Genomic DNA, 14,812 nt, shown 5'->3' on the forward strand with positions numbered 1-14,812 from the left:
TGTGACTGCAGCAGAGATAGCACTGATGTGACTGCAGCAGAGATAGTACTGATGTGACTGCAGCAGAGATAGTACTGATGTGACTGCAGCAGAGATTAAAAAACAACAGAGTGTTGCCTATACTGTACTGTAACCACACATCTACAGTATATTACACATTTCACCATCCTATGTATAACAGGAGCTGGGAAAGACAAGATAGTATATGTCAGCTCGCTCATTGTTGTCTGCTACAAACAGTGGTGTAAAGTACTTCAAAATACTATTTAAGTCGTTTTTTTGCTGTATATTTTTTGTGAACTTTTACCCCACTACATTCCTAGAGAAAATAATGTACTTTTCACTCCATTTTCCCTGACACCCAAAAGTACTCTTTACATTTTGACTGGAAAATGGTCCAATTCAGGCACTTATCAAGAGAACATCCCTGGTCATCCCTATTGCCTCTGATGTGGCAGACTCAATAAACACAAATGCTAAACACATATACATTATGTCTGATGTAAACACATAAACACATATACAGTGCCTTGCAAAAGTATTCGGCCCCCTTGAACTTTGCGACCTTTTGCCACATTTCAGGCTTCAAACAAAAAGATATAAAACTGTATTTTTTTGTGAAGAATCAACAACAAGTGGGACACAATCATGAAGTGGAACGACATTTATTGGATATTTCAAACTTTTTTAACAAATCAAAAACTGAAAAATTGGGCGTGCAAAATTATTCAGCCCCTTTACTTTCAGTGCAGCAAACTCTCTCCAGAAGTTCAGTGAGGATCTCTGAATGATCCAATGTTGACCTAAATGACTAATGATGATAAATACAAATCCACCTGTGTGTAATCAAGTCTCCGTATAAATGCACCCGCACTGTGATAGTCTCAGAGGTCCGTTAAAAGCGCAGAGAGCATCATGAAGAACAAGGAACACACCAGGCAGGTCCGAGATACTGTTGTGAAGAAGTTTAAAGCTGGATTTGGATACAAAAAGATTTCCCAAGCTTTAAACATCCCAAGGAGCACTGTGCAAGCAATAATATTGAAATGGAAGGAGTATCAGACCACTGCAAATCTACCAAGACCTGGCCGTCCCTCTAAACTTTCAGCTCATACAAGGAGAAGACTGATCAGAGATGCAGCCAAGAGGCCCATGATCACTCTGGATGAACTGCAGAGATCTACAGCTGAGGTGGGAGACTCTGTCCATAGGACAACAATCAGTCGTATATTGCACAAATCTGGCCTTTATGGAAGAGTGGCAAGAAGAAAGCCATTTCTTAAAGATATCCATAAAAAGTGTTGTTTAAAGTTTGCCACAAGCCACCTGGGAGACACGCCAAACATGTGGAAGAAGGTGCTCTGGTCAGATGAAACCAAAATTGAACTTTTTGGCAACAATGCAAAACGTTATGTTTGGCGTAAAAGCAACACAGCTGAACACACCATCCCCACTGTCAAACATGGTGGTGGCAGCATAATGGTTTGGGCCTGCTTTTCTTCAGCAGGGACAGGGAAGATGGTTAAAATTGATGGGAAGATGGATGGAGCCAAATACAGGACCATTCTGGAAGAAAACCTGATGGAGTCTGCAAAAGACCTGAGACTGGGACGGAGATTTGTCTTCCAACAAGACAATGATCCAAAACATAAAGCAAAATCTACAATGGAATGGTTCAAAAATAAACATATCCAGGTGTTAGAATGGCCAAGTCAAAGTCCAGACCTGAATCCAATCGAGAATCTGTGGAAAGAACTGAAAACTGCTGTTCACAAATGCTCTCCATCCAACCTCACTGAGCTTGAGCTGTTTTGCAAGGAGGAATGGGAAAAAAATTCAGTCTCTCGATGTGCAAAACCGATAGAGACATACCCCAAGCGACTTACAGCTGTAATCGCAGCAAAAGGTGGCGCTACAAAGTATTAACTTAAGGGGGCTGAATAATTTTGCACGCCCAATTTTTCAGTTTTTGATTTGTTAAAAAAGTTTGAAATATCCAATAAATGTCGTTCCACTTCATGATTGTGTCCCACTTGTTGTTGATTCTTCACAAAAAAATACAGTTTTATATCTTTATGTTTGAAGCCTGAAATGTGGCAAAAGGTCGCAAAGTTCAAGGGGGCCGAATACTTTCGCAAGGCACTGTACATTATGTCTGATGTAAACACATAAACACATATACATTATGTCTGATGTAAACACATAAACACATATACATTATGTCTGATGTAAACACATAAACAAACATACATTATGTCTGATGTAAACACATAAACACATATACATTATGTTTGATGTAAACACATGTACATTATGTCTGATGTAAACACATAAAACATGTACATTATGTCTGATGTAAACACATAAACACATATACATTATGTCTGATGTAAACACATAAACACATATACATTATGTCTGATGTAAACACATAAAACATGTACATTATGTCTGATGTAAACACATAAACACATATACATTATGTCTGATGTAAACACATAAACACATATACATTATCTGATGTAAACACAAACACATATACATTATGTCTGATGTAAACACATGAACACATATACATTATGTCTGATGTAAACACGAACACATAGTGGGGCAAAAAAGTATTTAGTCAGCCACCAATTGTGCAAGTTCTCCCACTTAAAAAGATGAGAGGCCTATAATTTTCATCATAGGTACACTTCAACTATGACAGACAAAATGAGAAAAAAAATTCCAGGAAATCACATTGTAGGACTTTTAATGAATTTATTTGCAAATTATGGTAGAAAACGAGTATTTGGTCACCTACAAACAAGCAAGAATTCTGGCTCTCACAGACCTGTAACTTCTTCTTTAAGAGGCTCCTCTGTCCTCCACTCGTTACCTGTATTAATGGAACCTGTTTGAACCTGTTATCAGTATAAAAGACACCTGTCCACAACCTCAAACAGTCACACTCCAAACTCCACTATGGCCAAGACCAAAGAGCTGTCAAAGGACACCAGAAACAAAATTGTAGAGCTGCACCAGGCTGGGAAGACTGAATCTGCAGTAGGTAAGCAGCTTGGTTTGAAGAAATCAACTGTGGGAGTAATTATTAGGAAATGGAAGACATACAAGACCACTGATAATCTCCCTCGATCTGGGGCTCCACGCAAGATCTCACATGGTGGCGTCAAAATGATCGGTGAGCAAAAATCCCAGAACCACACGGGGGGACCTAGTGAATGACCTGCAGAGAGCTGGGACCAAAGTAACAAAGCCTACCATCAGTAACACACTACGCCGCCAGGGACTCAAATCCTGCAGTGCCAGACGTGTCCCCCTGCTTAAGCCAGTACATGTCCAGGCCCGTCTGAAGTTTGCTAGAGAGCATTTGGATGATCCAGAAGAAGATTGGGAGAATGTCATATGGTCAGATGAAACCAAAATATAACTTTTTGGTAAAAACTCAACTCGTCGTGTTTGGAGGACAAAGAATGCTGAGTTGCATCCAAAGAACACCATACCTACTGTGAAGCATGGGGGTGGAAACATCATGCTTTGGGGCTGTTTTTCTGCAAAGGGACCAGGACGACTGATCCGTGTAAAGGAAAGAATGAATGGGGACATGTGTCGTGAGATTTTGAGTGAAAACCTCCTTCCATCAGCAAGGGCATTGAAGATGAAACGTGGCTGGGTCTTTCAGCATGACAATGATCCCAAACACACCGCCCGGGCAACGAAGGAGTGGCTTCGTAAGAAGCATTTCAAGGTCCTGGAGTGGCCTAGCCAGTCTCCTGATCTCAACCCCATAGAAAATCTTTGGAGGGAGTTGAAAGTCTGTGTTGCCCAGCAACAGCCCCAAAACATCACTGCTCTAGAGGAGATCTGCATGGAGGAATGGACCAAAATACCAGCAACAGTGTGTGAAAACCTTATGAAGACTTACAGAAAACGTTTGACCTCTGTCATTGCCAACAAAGGGTATATAACAAAGTATTGAGATAAACTTTTGTTATTGACCAAATACTTATTTTCCACCATAATTTGCAAATAAATTCATTAAAAATCCTACAATGTGATTTTCTGGACTTTTTTTCTCATTTTGTCTGTCATAGTTGAAGTGTAACTATGATAAAAATTACTAAATACTTTTTGGCCCCACTGTATATTTTAACAACTAAATTTACTTTGATACTTAAGTATATTTACTCAAGTACTATTTTACTGGGTGACTTTCACTTACGTCATTTTCTATTAAGGTATCTTGACTTTTACTGAAGTATGAGAATTTAGTCATTTTTTTCCACCATCGGCTACAAAACATTGTATTTGACTAAAGCTTGATTATAAAATATGGTCTTTGTCACTAAGCCTTTATACGAGTTCAGTCTTCACAGGCAGCAAACAGTGATCCTACTTTATATTGATTTTCTCATCTCTCTGAAGGACAGACCCTGTTCTTGTACCACTGGCAACACTACACACTGAGTTACAACAGAGCGTTCTTCAAGGGTGCTTTGATAAGGGTGATGGTTCTATTTGGAACAATAATCACTCAAAGACCCCTTAGCTCTTAAATAGTTATTCTGTTGTAACAGATAGTGGCGAGAAAAGTATGTGACCATTTTGAATGGCCTGGATTTCTGAAAAAATTGTTCATGAAATTTGATCTGATCTTCATCTAAGTCACAAAAATATACAGACACAGTGTGCTTTAAACTAATAACACAAACAATTATATGTTTTCATGTCTTTATTGAACACCGTGTAAACATTCACAGTGCAGGGTGGGAAAAGTATGTGAACCTTTGGATTTAATAACTGGCTGACCCTCCTTTAGCAGAAATAACCTCAACCAAACAACACAACTTTAGTTTCATCAGTCCACATAATAGTTTGCCAGTAGCGCTGTGGAACATCCAGGTGCTCTTTTGTAAACTTCAGATGTGCAGCAATGTTTTTTTGGACAGCAGTGTCTTCTTCCGTGGTGTCCTCCCATGAACGCCATTCTTGTTTAGTGTTTTACGTATCGTAGACTCGTCAGCAGAGATGTTAGCATGTCCCAGAGATTTCTGTAAGTCTTTAGCTGAGACTCTAGGATTCTTCTTAACCTCATTGAGCATTCTGCACTGTGCTCCCTAGGATGGCCACTTCTAGGGAGAGTAGCAACAACGCTGAGCTTTCTCCATTTATGTGGACTGATGAACATCAAGGCTTTTAGAGATTATTTTGTAACCCTTTCCAGCTTTATGCATGTCAACAATTCTTAATCTTAGGTCTTCTGAGATCTATTTTGTTCGAGGTATGGTTCACATCAGGCACTGCTTCTTCTGAATAGCAAACTCACATTTTGTGAGTGTTTTTTATAGGGCAGGGCAACTTTAACCAACATCTCCAATCTCATCTCAATGATTGTATTCCAGGTTAGCTGACTCCTGACTCCAATTAGCTTCTGGAGATGTCATTAGCCAAGGGGTTCAAATACTTTTTCCAACCTACACTGTGAATGTTTAAATGATGTATTCAATATAGACAAGAAAAATACAATAGTTTGTGTGTTAATAGTTTCACCGCAGCATGTTTGTCTATTGTCTATTGTTGTGATTTAGAAGATCAGATCACATATTAGGACCAATTCATGCAGAAATCCAGGTCATTCCAAAGGGTTCACATACTTTTTTCTTGCCACTGTGTCTTCTACATCAGATGACCTGGCCTCCACAATCACCCGACCTCAACCCAATGGAGATAGTTTGGGATGAGTTGGACTGCAGATTGAAGGAAAAGCAGCCAACAAGTGCTCAGCATATGTGGGAACTCCTTCAAGACTGTTGGAAAAGCTGGTTGAGAGAATGTACACTACGTTCAAGAACAGCCCACACATCTGATTCAACAGGTGATTGTTACCTGATAATCATAGATTATAGATTACATAGATCATGTAGCTGAGACCACACAACAAACCAGCTTACACTGCAAATGTACTATAACCCACAGCGAATCACATGTCTTACCGAGTTGCCTGGAAGTCTGAAAAGGAAGGTACCTTCATCTTTGCAATCTTAGTACTCTACTGATGAAAATGCACAAGCCTCAGGCAATAGATGGAACAATCAACCCCTGGTACCTAACATACATGTGCAATGTATCAGCATGCAGGTGCTTAGACCTAACGTTACCGTGCGGTGTCTTCCCCTCTCCCCAATGAGCATGACCATACACAGACTAACCAAAGCATCATGCGTCTGCAAGCACCAGGGAGCGGGGTAGAGAGAGAGAGGAGAGTGGGGGAGGGGAGAGAGGGGGAGAGAGGGGGAGAGGAGAGTGGGGGAGGGAAGAGAGAGAGAGAGAGAGAGAGAGAGAGAGAGAGAGAGAGAGAGAGGAGAGTGGGGGAGGGGAGAGAGGGGGAGGGGAGAGAACGGTAGAGAGAGAGAGAGAGAGAGGAGAGTGGGGGAGTGGAGAGAGGGGGAGGGGAGAGAACGGTAGAGAGAGAGAGAGGGGGAGGACGGAAGAGGAGAAAGGCAGGTAGAGAAAGGAGGAGGCGGGAGGAGCAATGGGGAGAAGGAGATAGAGAGGGACAGGGCTAAAGCCAGCAAGACTAAAAGCCAGGGGAGCATGGGGGGAGATGGACAGTTGCTTAATGGGTGGGCAGCAAGCCAATAATATACTGGCATCATCTTAATATCAACCTAATATGGATGTCCTATACAGTAGAGGAGTCATGAGGTTGTAGCATGACGAGCTGCAAGATTCTTATTCCATGAAGCCAAGAGGCTCCAGTACGGTGAACAGCAGCTGCATCATTCCATGACCCCTTTCAGTGGTTTTAATATTCCTTTATGTTGGCTGTAGCAGGGGCCTATGGGTGGTTGGAGGATGTTTGGTGGGCTGTGCGCCACAGGCAAGCATAAGATACTCACAATCATACACACACACTATGAGTGAGAGGCCGCACAGGCCAGATGCTTTCCAAAAATGGGATGTATTGTATTTTTACAGTTCAGACAGAATATGAGAGAGAGAAAGAGAGGAGGAAAAGCCAAAAAATAAGCATCAGTTAAAAAACAAGGAGGGGGTGCGGACAAACCTTCGGGCTCTGAGCTCTCTTTGTTGACGACTTGCTTCAGCGGGCAGCAGAAGATTTCGTGACACTTAGCACGAAATGGGGACCCCTTACTCCTTAAATCCGCCGATGAGTGGATGGAATCCTGCCGCAACATAATGTACTCCTGGGTACCTGGAGCAGCGTCATCCTGGACTGCCGTGGTGCCACAACACAATGAACTGAGGTTAGGGGAGCGCTCACCACAACACAGACAGAAAAAACAACACAGAGACGAAACAAAGGCTAAATAAAATACAGACATTACATCAGCAACCACTAAAGCATTATTGTAACTCAACACAGCCTACTACAACAGAGGAAGAGAGAGAGAGAGAGTTAGAAGGAAGGGGGAGCAAGAGGAGGGCAGAGAGAGAAAGAGAACATTAACAACTTAAATAAATACAACTAAAGTAACATCAAGAAAGGGAGGGAGAGAAAAAAAGAGGGAGGAGGAGTACGCGGCAAAACTGATTAAAAGACAAATCGGACCTAATCGTTATCAAGTAGTACTGTGGGTCCCAAGGTCATTCTAAAATCATTCTAAGGATCGCACAGAGGTGTGAAAGTACAGCAAGGCAAGAACCTGCAAGGTCAATGCCAGCAGATCTAAGGTCAGATCGGGGTGCTACTAACCCCAACCAGACGGTACCCTTTTTAAGGGAAGGCATGCAAATGCAAAAGCATGCGCTGATCCCAGACCAGTCAACCAGAGGCGTGGTGGTCGGGAATGTTTTCATGGAATGACACGACACATGCAGAGATGATATTGTGTATATTATTACAGTGGATATTATGAATTCTATGAAGAAATGATAGCATCAGCTGCATTATTTCATCCAGTGTACTGCCCTAGGCCTGTCTAATGTTCATGGGAACCTGTCTAAAGGGTCAGACACATTGTAAGTGACCTCGAAACGACTACCTCACATTTCTCTTCTCCTCCACATGAATGCATTATTAACCATCCTCCATCCATCTGTTAACTGAATGTATATCCACATACGGACAGGAGGGGTCTGCCGATCCACGTGCTCTACACAGACAGCCTCACAGGACAGAATAACTGAGTCTAAATTAAGTCTGGGCTACGTCATTACTATCTAGTTTCCTTCTGTGGTAGTATTTCGGCTGACATCCAGAAGTACTCAGTGGTGTACTGGCTCAGTGATGAAGTCTCATCTTCTCTCCTCTCTCTGCTTAGTTATTCAAAGTAAAAGATGAACGGGAGTATATATATAGAGCTGTCAAACTGCTCCTTGTTCTGTTGTCAATGAGAACACTCGCTCCCTCCTCCCACCAGTTGACCCTCCGTTCACAGAGCATGGGGCTCGAGACACATGAACGCTGACTCACACACACACACTGTAGGTGCACACACTGAGGGAACACACACACACACACACACACACACACACACACACACACACACAGGTATGTACACACGTGTGCGTAACAACAATATACCGCACGAGGTACACATATAGACACACGCAAGCACGCACACATGCACAAACACACAAGCACACACACCACAAAGGCATGAATAGGCACAAGTCTTTGTGCCCAATTAATTTCAGTGAGGAATAGGGAGGCAGACTTTTCTATCCTTTTAAAATAACAAAGATAATAAATCAGGAGGTACTGTAAGAGGATACCTAGTCAGTTGCAAACTGAATGCATTCAACCGTCTTCTGAATCAGAAAGGTGCAGGGGGCTGCCTTAATCAACATCCATGCACGGTGAGCAGTTGTTGTCAGGGATTAACTGCCTTGCTCAAGTGCAGAAGGCAGATTTTCTTTCTACCTTGACGGACCTGGGATTGTAACCAGTGACCTCTCGGTTACTGGCCCAAAACTCACTAGGCTACCTGCCACCCCATACAAAAATAGTGACAGGGTCACAAGTACAATTCAAAGGTGAGCAATAATTACATTTATCCAAAGCGACTTACATTCTCCGTGCATACATTTTATTTTAATTACTTCAGTGTTTACCTTGACTCTGAAAAAGGGTACAAATGCATTTTTGGGCAGAAATGCCTTATGGAACATTAACTTTTGATATAGTGTGTGTTTACCAGAGACACTAATGTGAAGAACAACATGACCTGCACCAAATTCAAATTAGGCTACCTGCCAAAGAGTCAAAATAGGATAGTTAGGCCAAAATGACAGTGTCCAAATTCAAAAAGGATCTGGTAGAATAACCTGCTTTTATTTAGTCACACTCCAAACCATAACCTATTTTCTGTAATTAGCTCACCATTAACTTGTAAATAAATCAAATCCAATTTTATTGGTCACATTCACATGGTTAACAGATGTTAATGCGAGAGTAGCGACATGCTTTTGCTTCTAGTTCCGACAGTGCAGTAATATCTAACAAGTAATCTAACAAATTCACAACAACTACCTTATACACACAAATGTAAAGGGACGAATAAGAATGTGTACATATAAATATATGGATGAGTGATGGCTGTGCAGCATAGGCAAGATGCAGTAAATGGTATAGAAAACAGTATAAACATATGGGATGGATAATGTAGAATATGTAGACATTATTAAAGTGGCGTTATTTAAAGTGACTAGCGATACCTTTATTAAATCCATTTATTAAATCGGACAGAGATTTGAGTCTGTATGTTGGCAGCAGCCACTCTATGTTAGACTGTTAAACAGTCTGATAGCCTTGAGATAGATGCTCTTTTTCAGTCTTTCGGTCCCAGCTTTGATGCACCTGTACTGATAGCGGGGTGAACAGGCAGTGGCTTGAGTGATTGTTGTCCTTGATGATCTTTTGGTCTTCCTGTGACATCGGGTGCTCTAGGTGTCCTGGAGGGCAGGTAGTTTGCCCCCGGTGATGCATTGTGCAGACCGCACTACGCTCTGGAGAGCCTTGCGGTTGTGGGCGGTGCAGTTGCCGTACCAGGCGGTGATACAGCCCAACAGGATGCTCTCGGTTGTGCATTTGTAAAAGTGTGTGAGTGTTTTTGGTGACAGGCCATATTTCTTCAGCCTCCTGAGATTGAAGAGGCGCTGCTGTGCCTTCTTCACCACCCTGTCTGTGCATGTGGACCATTTCAGTTTGTCCGTGATGTGTATGCCGAGGAACTTAAAACGTTCCACCTTCTCCACTACTGTCCCGTCGATGCTGTTTCCTGAAGTCCACAATCATCTTCTTTGTTTTGTTGACGTTGAGTGAGAGGTTATTTTCCTAACACCACACTCCGAGGGCCCTCACCTCCTCCCTGTAGGTTGTCTTGTCTTTGTTGGTAATCAAGCCTACCAGTGTAGTGTCGTCTGCAAACTTGGTGATTGAGTTGGAGGCGTGCATGTCCACGCAGCCATGGGTGAACAGAGAGTACAGGAGAGGGCTGAGAATGCACCCTTGTGGGGCCCAATTTTGAGGATCAGCGGGGTAGAGATATTGTTTCCTACCCTCACCACCCAGGGGCAGGCCGTCAGAAGGTCCAGGACCCAGTTGCACATGGCGGGGTCGAGACCCAGGGTCTCAAGCTTAATGACGAGTTTGGAGGGTACTATGGTGTTAAATGCTGTAGTCAATGAACAGCAATCTTACATAGGTATTCCTCTTGTCCAGATGGGATAGGGCAGTGTGCAGTGTGATGGCAATTGAGTCATCTGTGGACCTATTGGGGCGGTAAGCAAATTGGAGTGGGTCTAGGGTATCAGGTAGGGTGGAGGTGATATGATCCTTGACTAGTCTCTCAAAGCACTTCATGATGACAGAAGTGAGTGCTACGGGGCATTTAGTCATTTATTTCCATATCTTGGCTTTCTTGGGAACAGGAACAATGGTGGCCATCTTGAAGCATGTGGGCATAGCAGACTGGGATAGGGATTGATTGAATATGTCCGTAAACACACCAGCCAGCTGGTCTGCGCATGCTCTGAGGACGTGGCTAGGGATGCCGTCTGGGCCGGCAGCCTTGCGAGGGTTAACACATTTAAATGTTTTACTCACGTTGGGCATGGTGAAGGAGAGCCCACAGGCTTTGGTAGTGGGCCGTGTCAGTGGAACTGTATTGTCCTCAAAGCGAGCAAAGAAGTTGTTTAATTTGTCTAGGAGCAAGATGTCGATGTCCACGATGGGGCTGGTTTTCTTTTTGTAATCCGTGATTGATTGTAGACCATGCCACATACGTCACATGCTTTAGCCATTGAATTGTGACTCTACTTTGTCTCTATACTGATGCTTTGCTTGTTTGATTGCATTGCGGAGGGAATAGCTACACTGTTTGTATTTGGTCATGTTTCCGGTTGCCTTGCCATGAATAAAAGCGGTAGTTCGCGCTTTCAGTTTTGCACAAATGTTGCCTTCAATCCATGGTTAGGGAAAGTTTTAATAGTCACAGTGGGTACAACATCACCGATGCACTTGCTAATAAACTCGCTCACCGAGTCAGCATATACTGTACATCAATGTTGTTGTCTGAGGCTACCCGGAACATATCCCAGTCCACGTCATCGAAGCAATCTTGAAGCGTGGAATCTGATTGGTCAGACCAGCGTTAGATAGACCTGAGCACGGGCGTTTCCTGTTTGCTTTTTGAGTTGTTGAAAAATGTGGCTTATTGTATCTTGAAGATCTTACTGCCCGTTATGAGGCCCTGATAAGCAATCTCTCAATGCACAGTGGACTCCCCTCCCTTCCTCCTTCCAACTGTATCTGTGAGGAGTGACAGTGGTGTGAAGTGGCCCTCTAGAAGAACACTCAGCAGCCACTGCTGAGTGCCAGTCACTTCAAGCTGCAGGCCAGGGTCTAACTTCAAACTGCTCACTAGTACATGTACTAATGAACTCTGCTTTATATCTCCCTCTCTCATCTTCTTCTCTGTCAGACTACTGGCCCAGGTATGAGAGAAGAAAAAGAAGTAGGAAAAAAATATGAAAATAAAGGAGTCAGGAGACTGTCAGACAGTTTGGGTCTAGAGGCCTGGATCTAGAGGCCTGGGTCTAGAGGTCTGGGTCTAGGGGTCTGGAGCTAGAGGCCTGGATCTCGAGGCATGAGTCTCGAGGCCTGGATCTAGATACCTGGATCTGGAGGCCTGGATCTGGAGGCCTGGGTCTAGAGGCCTGGATCTAGAGGCCTGGATCTAGAGGCCTGGATCTAGAGGTCTGGGTCTAGATACCTGGATCTGGAGGCCTGGATCTGGAGGCCTGGGTCTAGGGTTCTGGATCTAGAGGCCTGGTCTAGAGGCCTGGATCTGGAGGCCTGGGTCTAGAGGCCTGGATCTAGAGGCCTGGATCTAGAGGCCTGGATCTAGAGGCCTGGATCTAGGGGGCTGGATCTAGAGGCCTGGATCTAGAGGCCTGGGTGTAGATCTAGAGGCCTGGGTCTAGAGGCCTGGGTCTAGAGCCCTGGATCAAGAGGCCTGGGTCTAGGGGTCTGGATCTAGAGGCCTGGGTCTAGAGGCCTGGGTCTAGAGGACTGTGTCTAGAGGCCCGGATCAAGAGGCCCGGGTCTAGAGGCCCGGTCTAGAGGCCTTGGTCTAGAGGCCGTGGTCTAGAGGCCTGGGTCTAGAGGCCTGGGTCTAGAGCCCTGGATCAAGAGGACTGGGTCTAGGGGTCTGGATATAGAGGCCTGGGTCTAGGAGTCTGGGTCTAGAGGACTGTGTCTAGAGGCCCGGATCAAGAGGCCCGGATCAAGAGGCCCGGGTCTAGAGGCCTTGGTCTAGAGGCCTTGGTCTAGAGGCTTGGTTCTAGAGGCCTGGTTCTAGAGGCCTGGATCTAGAGGCCTGGGTCTAGAGGACCTGGTTCTAGAGGCCTGGATCTAGGGGTCTGAAGCTAGAGGCCTGGGTCTAGGGGTCTGGGTCTAGGGTTCTGGGTCTAGAGGCCTGGATCTAGAGTCCTGGATCTAGAGGCCTGGATCTAGAGACCTGGATCTAGAGGCCTGGATCTAGGGGCCTGCATCTAGAGGCCTGGGTCTAGAGCCCTGGGTGTAGATCTAGAGGCCTGGGTCTAGAGACCTGGATCTAGAGGCCTGGATCTAGAGGCCTGGATCTAGAGGCCTGGATCTAGAGGTCTGGATCTATAGGCCTGGGTCTAGAGGACTGGGTCTAGAGGCCTGGATCAAGAGGCCCAGATCTAGAGGCCTGGGTCTAGGGGTCTGGGTCTAGAGGCCTGGATCTAGAGGCCTGGGTAAAGGGTTCTGGATGTAGAGGCCTGGATCTAGAGGCCTGGATCTAGAGGTCTGGGTCTAGAGGTCTGGGTCTAGAGACCTGGATCAAGAGGCCCGGATCAAGAGGCCTGGGTCTAGGGGTCTGGGTCTAGGAGTCTGGGTCTAGAGGCCTGGATCTAGAGGCCTGGATCTAGAGGCCTGGGTCTAGGGGTCTGGGACTAGGGGTCTGGGTCTAGGGGTCTAGGTCTAGAGGCCTGGATCTAGAGACCTGGATCTAGAGGCCTGGATCTAGGGGCCTGGATCTAGAGGCCAGGGTCTAGAGACCTGGATCTAGAGGCCTGGATCTAGAGGCCTGGATCTAGAGGTCTGGATCTAGAGGCCTGGGTCTAAAGGACTGGGTCTAGAGGCCTGGATCAAGAGGCCCGGATCAAGAGGCCTGGGTCTAGGGGTCTGGGTCTAGGAGTCTGGGTCTAGAGGCCTGGATCTAGAGGCCTGGATCTAGAGGCCTGGGTCTAGGGGTCTGGATCTAGAGGCCTGGGTCTAGAGGCCTGGATCAAGAGGCCCGGATCAAGAGGCCCGGGTCTAGGGGTCTGGGTCTAGGAGTCTGGGTCTAGAGGCCTGGATCTAGAGGCCTGGATCTAGAGGCCTGGATCTAGAGGCCTGGATCTAGAGGTCTGGATCTAGAGGACTGGGTCTAGAGGACTGGGTCTAGAGGCCTGGATCAAGAGGCCCGGATCAAGAGGCCCGGGTCTAGGAGTCTGGGTCTAGGAGTCTGGGTCTAGAGGCCTGGGTCTAGGGGTCTGGGACTAGGGGTCTGGGACTAGGGGTCTGGGACTAGGGGTCTGGGTCTAGGTCTAGGGGTCTGGGTCTAGGGGTCTGGAGCTAGAGGCCTGAGTCTAGGGGTTTGGGTCTAGAGCCCTGGGTCTAGAGCCCTGGGTCTAGAGGCCTGGGTCTAGGGGTCTGGAGCTAGAGGCCTGAGTCTAGAGCCCTGGGTCTAGAGCCCTGGGTCTAGGGGCCAGGATCTAGGGGCCAGGATCTAGGGGCCTGGATCTAGGGGCCTGGATCTAGATGCCTGGATCTAGAGGCCTCAATCTAGAGGCTTGGGTCTAGAACCCTGGGTCTAGAGGCCTGGCTCTAGAGGCCTGCATCTAGGTGCCTGGATCTAGGTGCCTGGGTCTAGGAGTCTGGGTCTAGGGGTCTGGGTCTAGGGGTCTGGGTCTAGGATCCTGGAGCAAGAGGCCTGGGTCTAGAGGCCTGGGTCTAGGGGTCTGGGTCTAGAGGCCTGGATCTAGAGGCCTGGAACTAGAGGCCTGGAACTAGATCCCCGGGTCTAGATCTAGAGGCCTGGGTCTAGAGGCCTGGGTCTAGATCCCTGGGTCTAGATCTAGAGGCCTGGGTCTAGAGGCCTGGGGCTAGAACCCTGGGTCTAGGGGTCTGGATCTAGAGGCCCGGATCTAGAGGCCCAAGTCTAGAGCCCTGGGTCTAGAGGCCTGGAGCTAGAGGCTGGATCTAGAGGTCTGGAGCTAGAACCCTTGGTCTAGAGCTAGAGACCTGGCTCTAGAGGCCTGGGTCTAGAGGCCT

The 14,812-nt window shown here is 45.9% G+C and overlaps 1 protein-coding gene across 6 annotated transcripts in view; it reads right to left on the bottom strand.

Moving 5' to 3' along the window:
* LOC139390500 (fibroblast growth factor 13-like) overlaps window positions 1–14,812 on the bottom strand; it is a 203,752-nt gene that overhangs the window by 87,565 nt on the left and 101,375 nt on the right. For 5 of the 6 annotated variants that reach the window (XM_071137638.1, XM_071137633.1, XM_071137635.1 and 2 more), the window contains one exon: window positions 7,070–7,240. The exons of the other annotated variant lie outside the window; for it this stretch is intronic. In XM_071137638.1, the coding sequence (XP_070993739.1) occupies window positions 7,070–7,202 (133 nt within the window). In that variant the 5' untranslated portion in view covers window positions 7,203–7,240. The remainder of the gene's footprint in view (window positions 1–7,069; window positions 7,241–14,812) is intronic. 6 annotated transcript variants of the gene reach the window in all.

Source organism: Oncorhynchus clarkii, chromosome 31 (genome assembly GCF_045791955.1).
Source record: "Oncorhynchus clarkii lewisi isolate Uvic-CL-2024 chromosome 31, UVic_Ocla_1.0, whole genome shotgun sequence".
In the NCBI taxonomy this organism is placed as follows: Eukaryota; Metazoa; Chordata; class Actinopteri; order Salmoniformes; family Salmonidae; genus Oncorhynchus; species Oncorhynchus clarkii.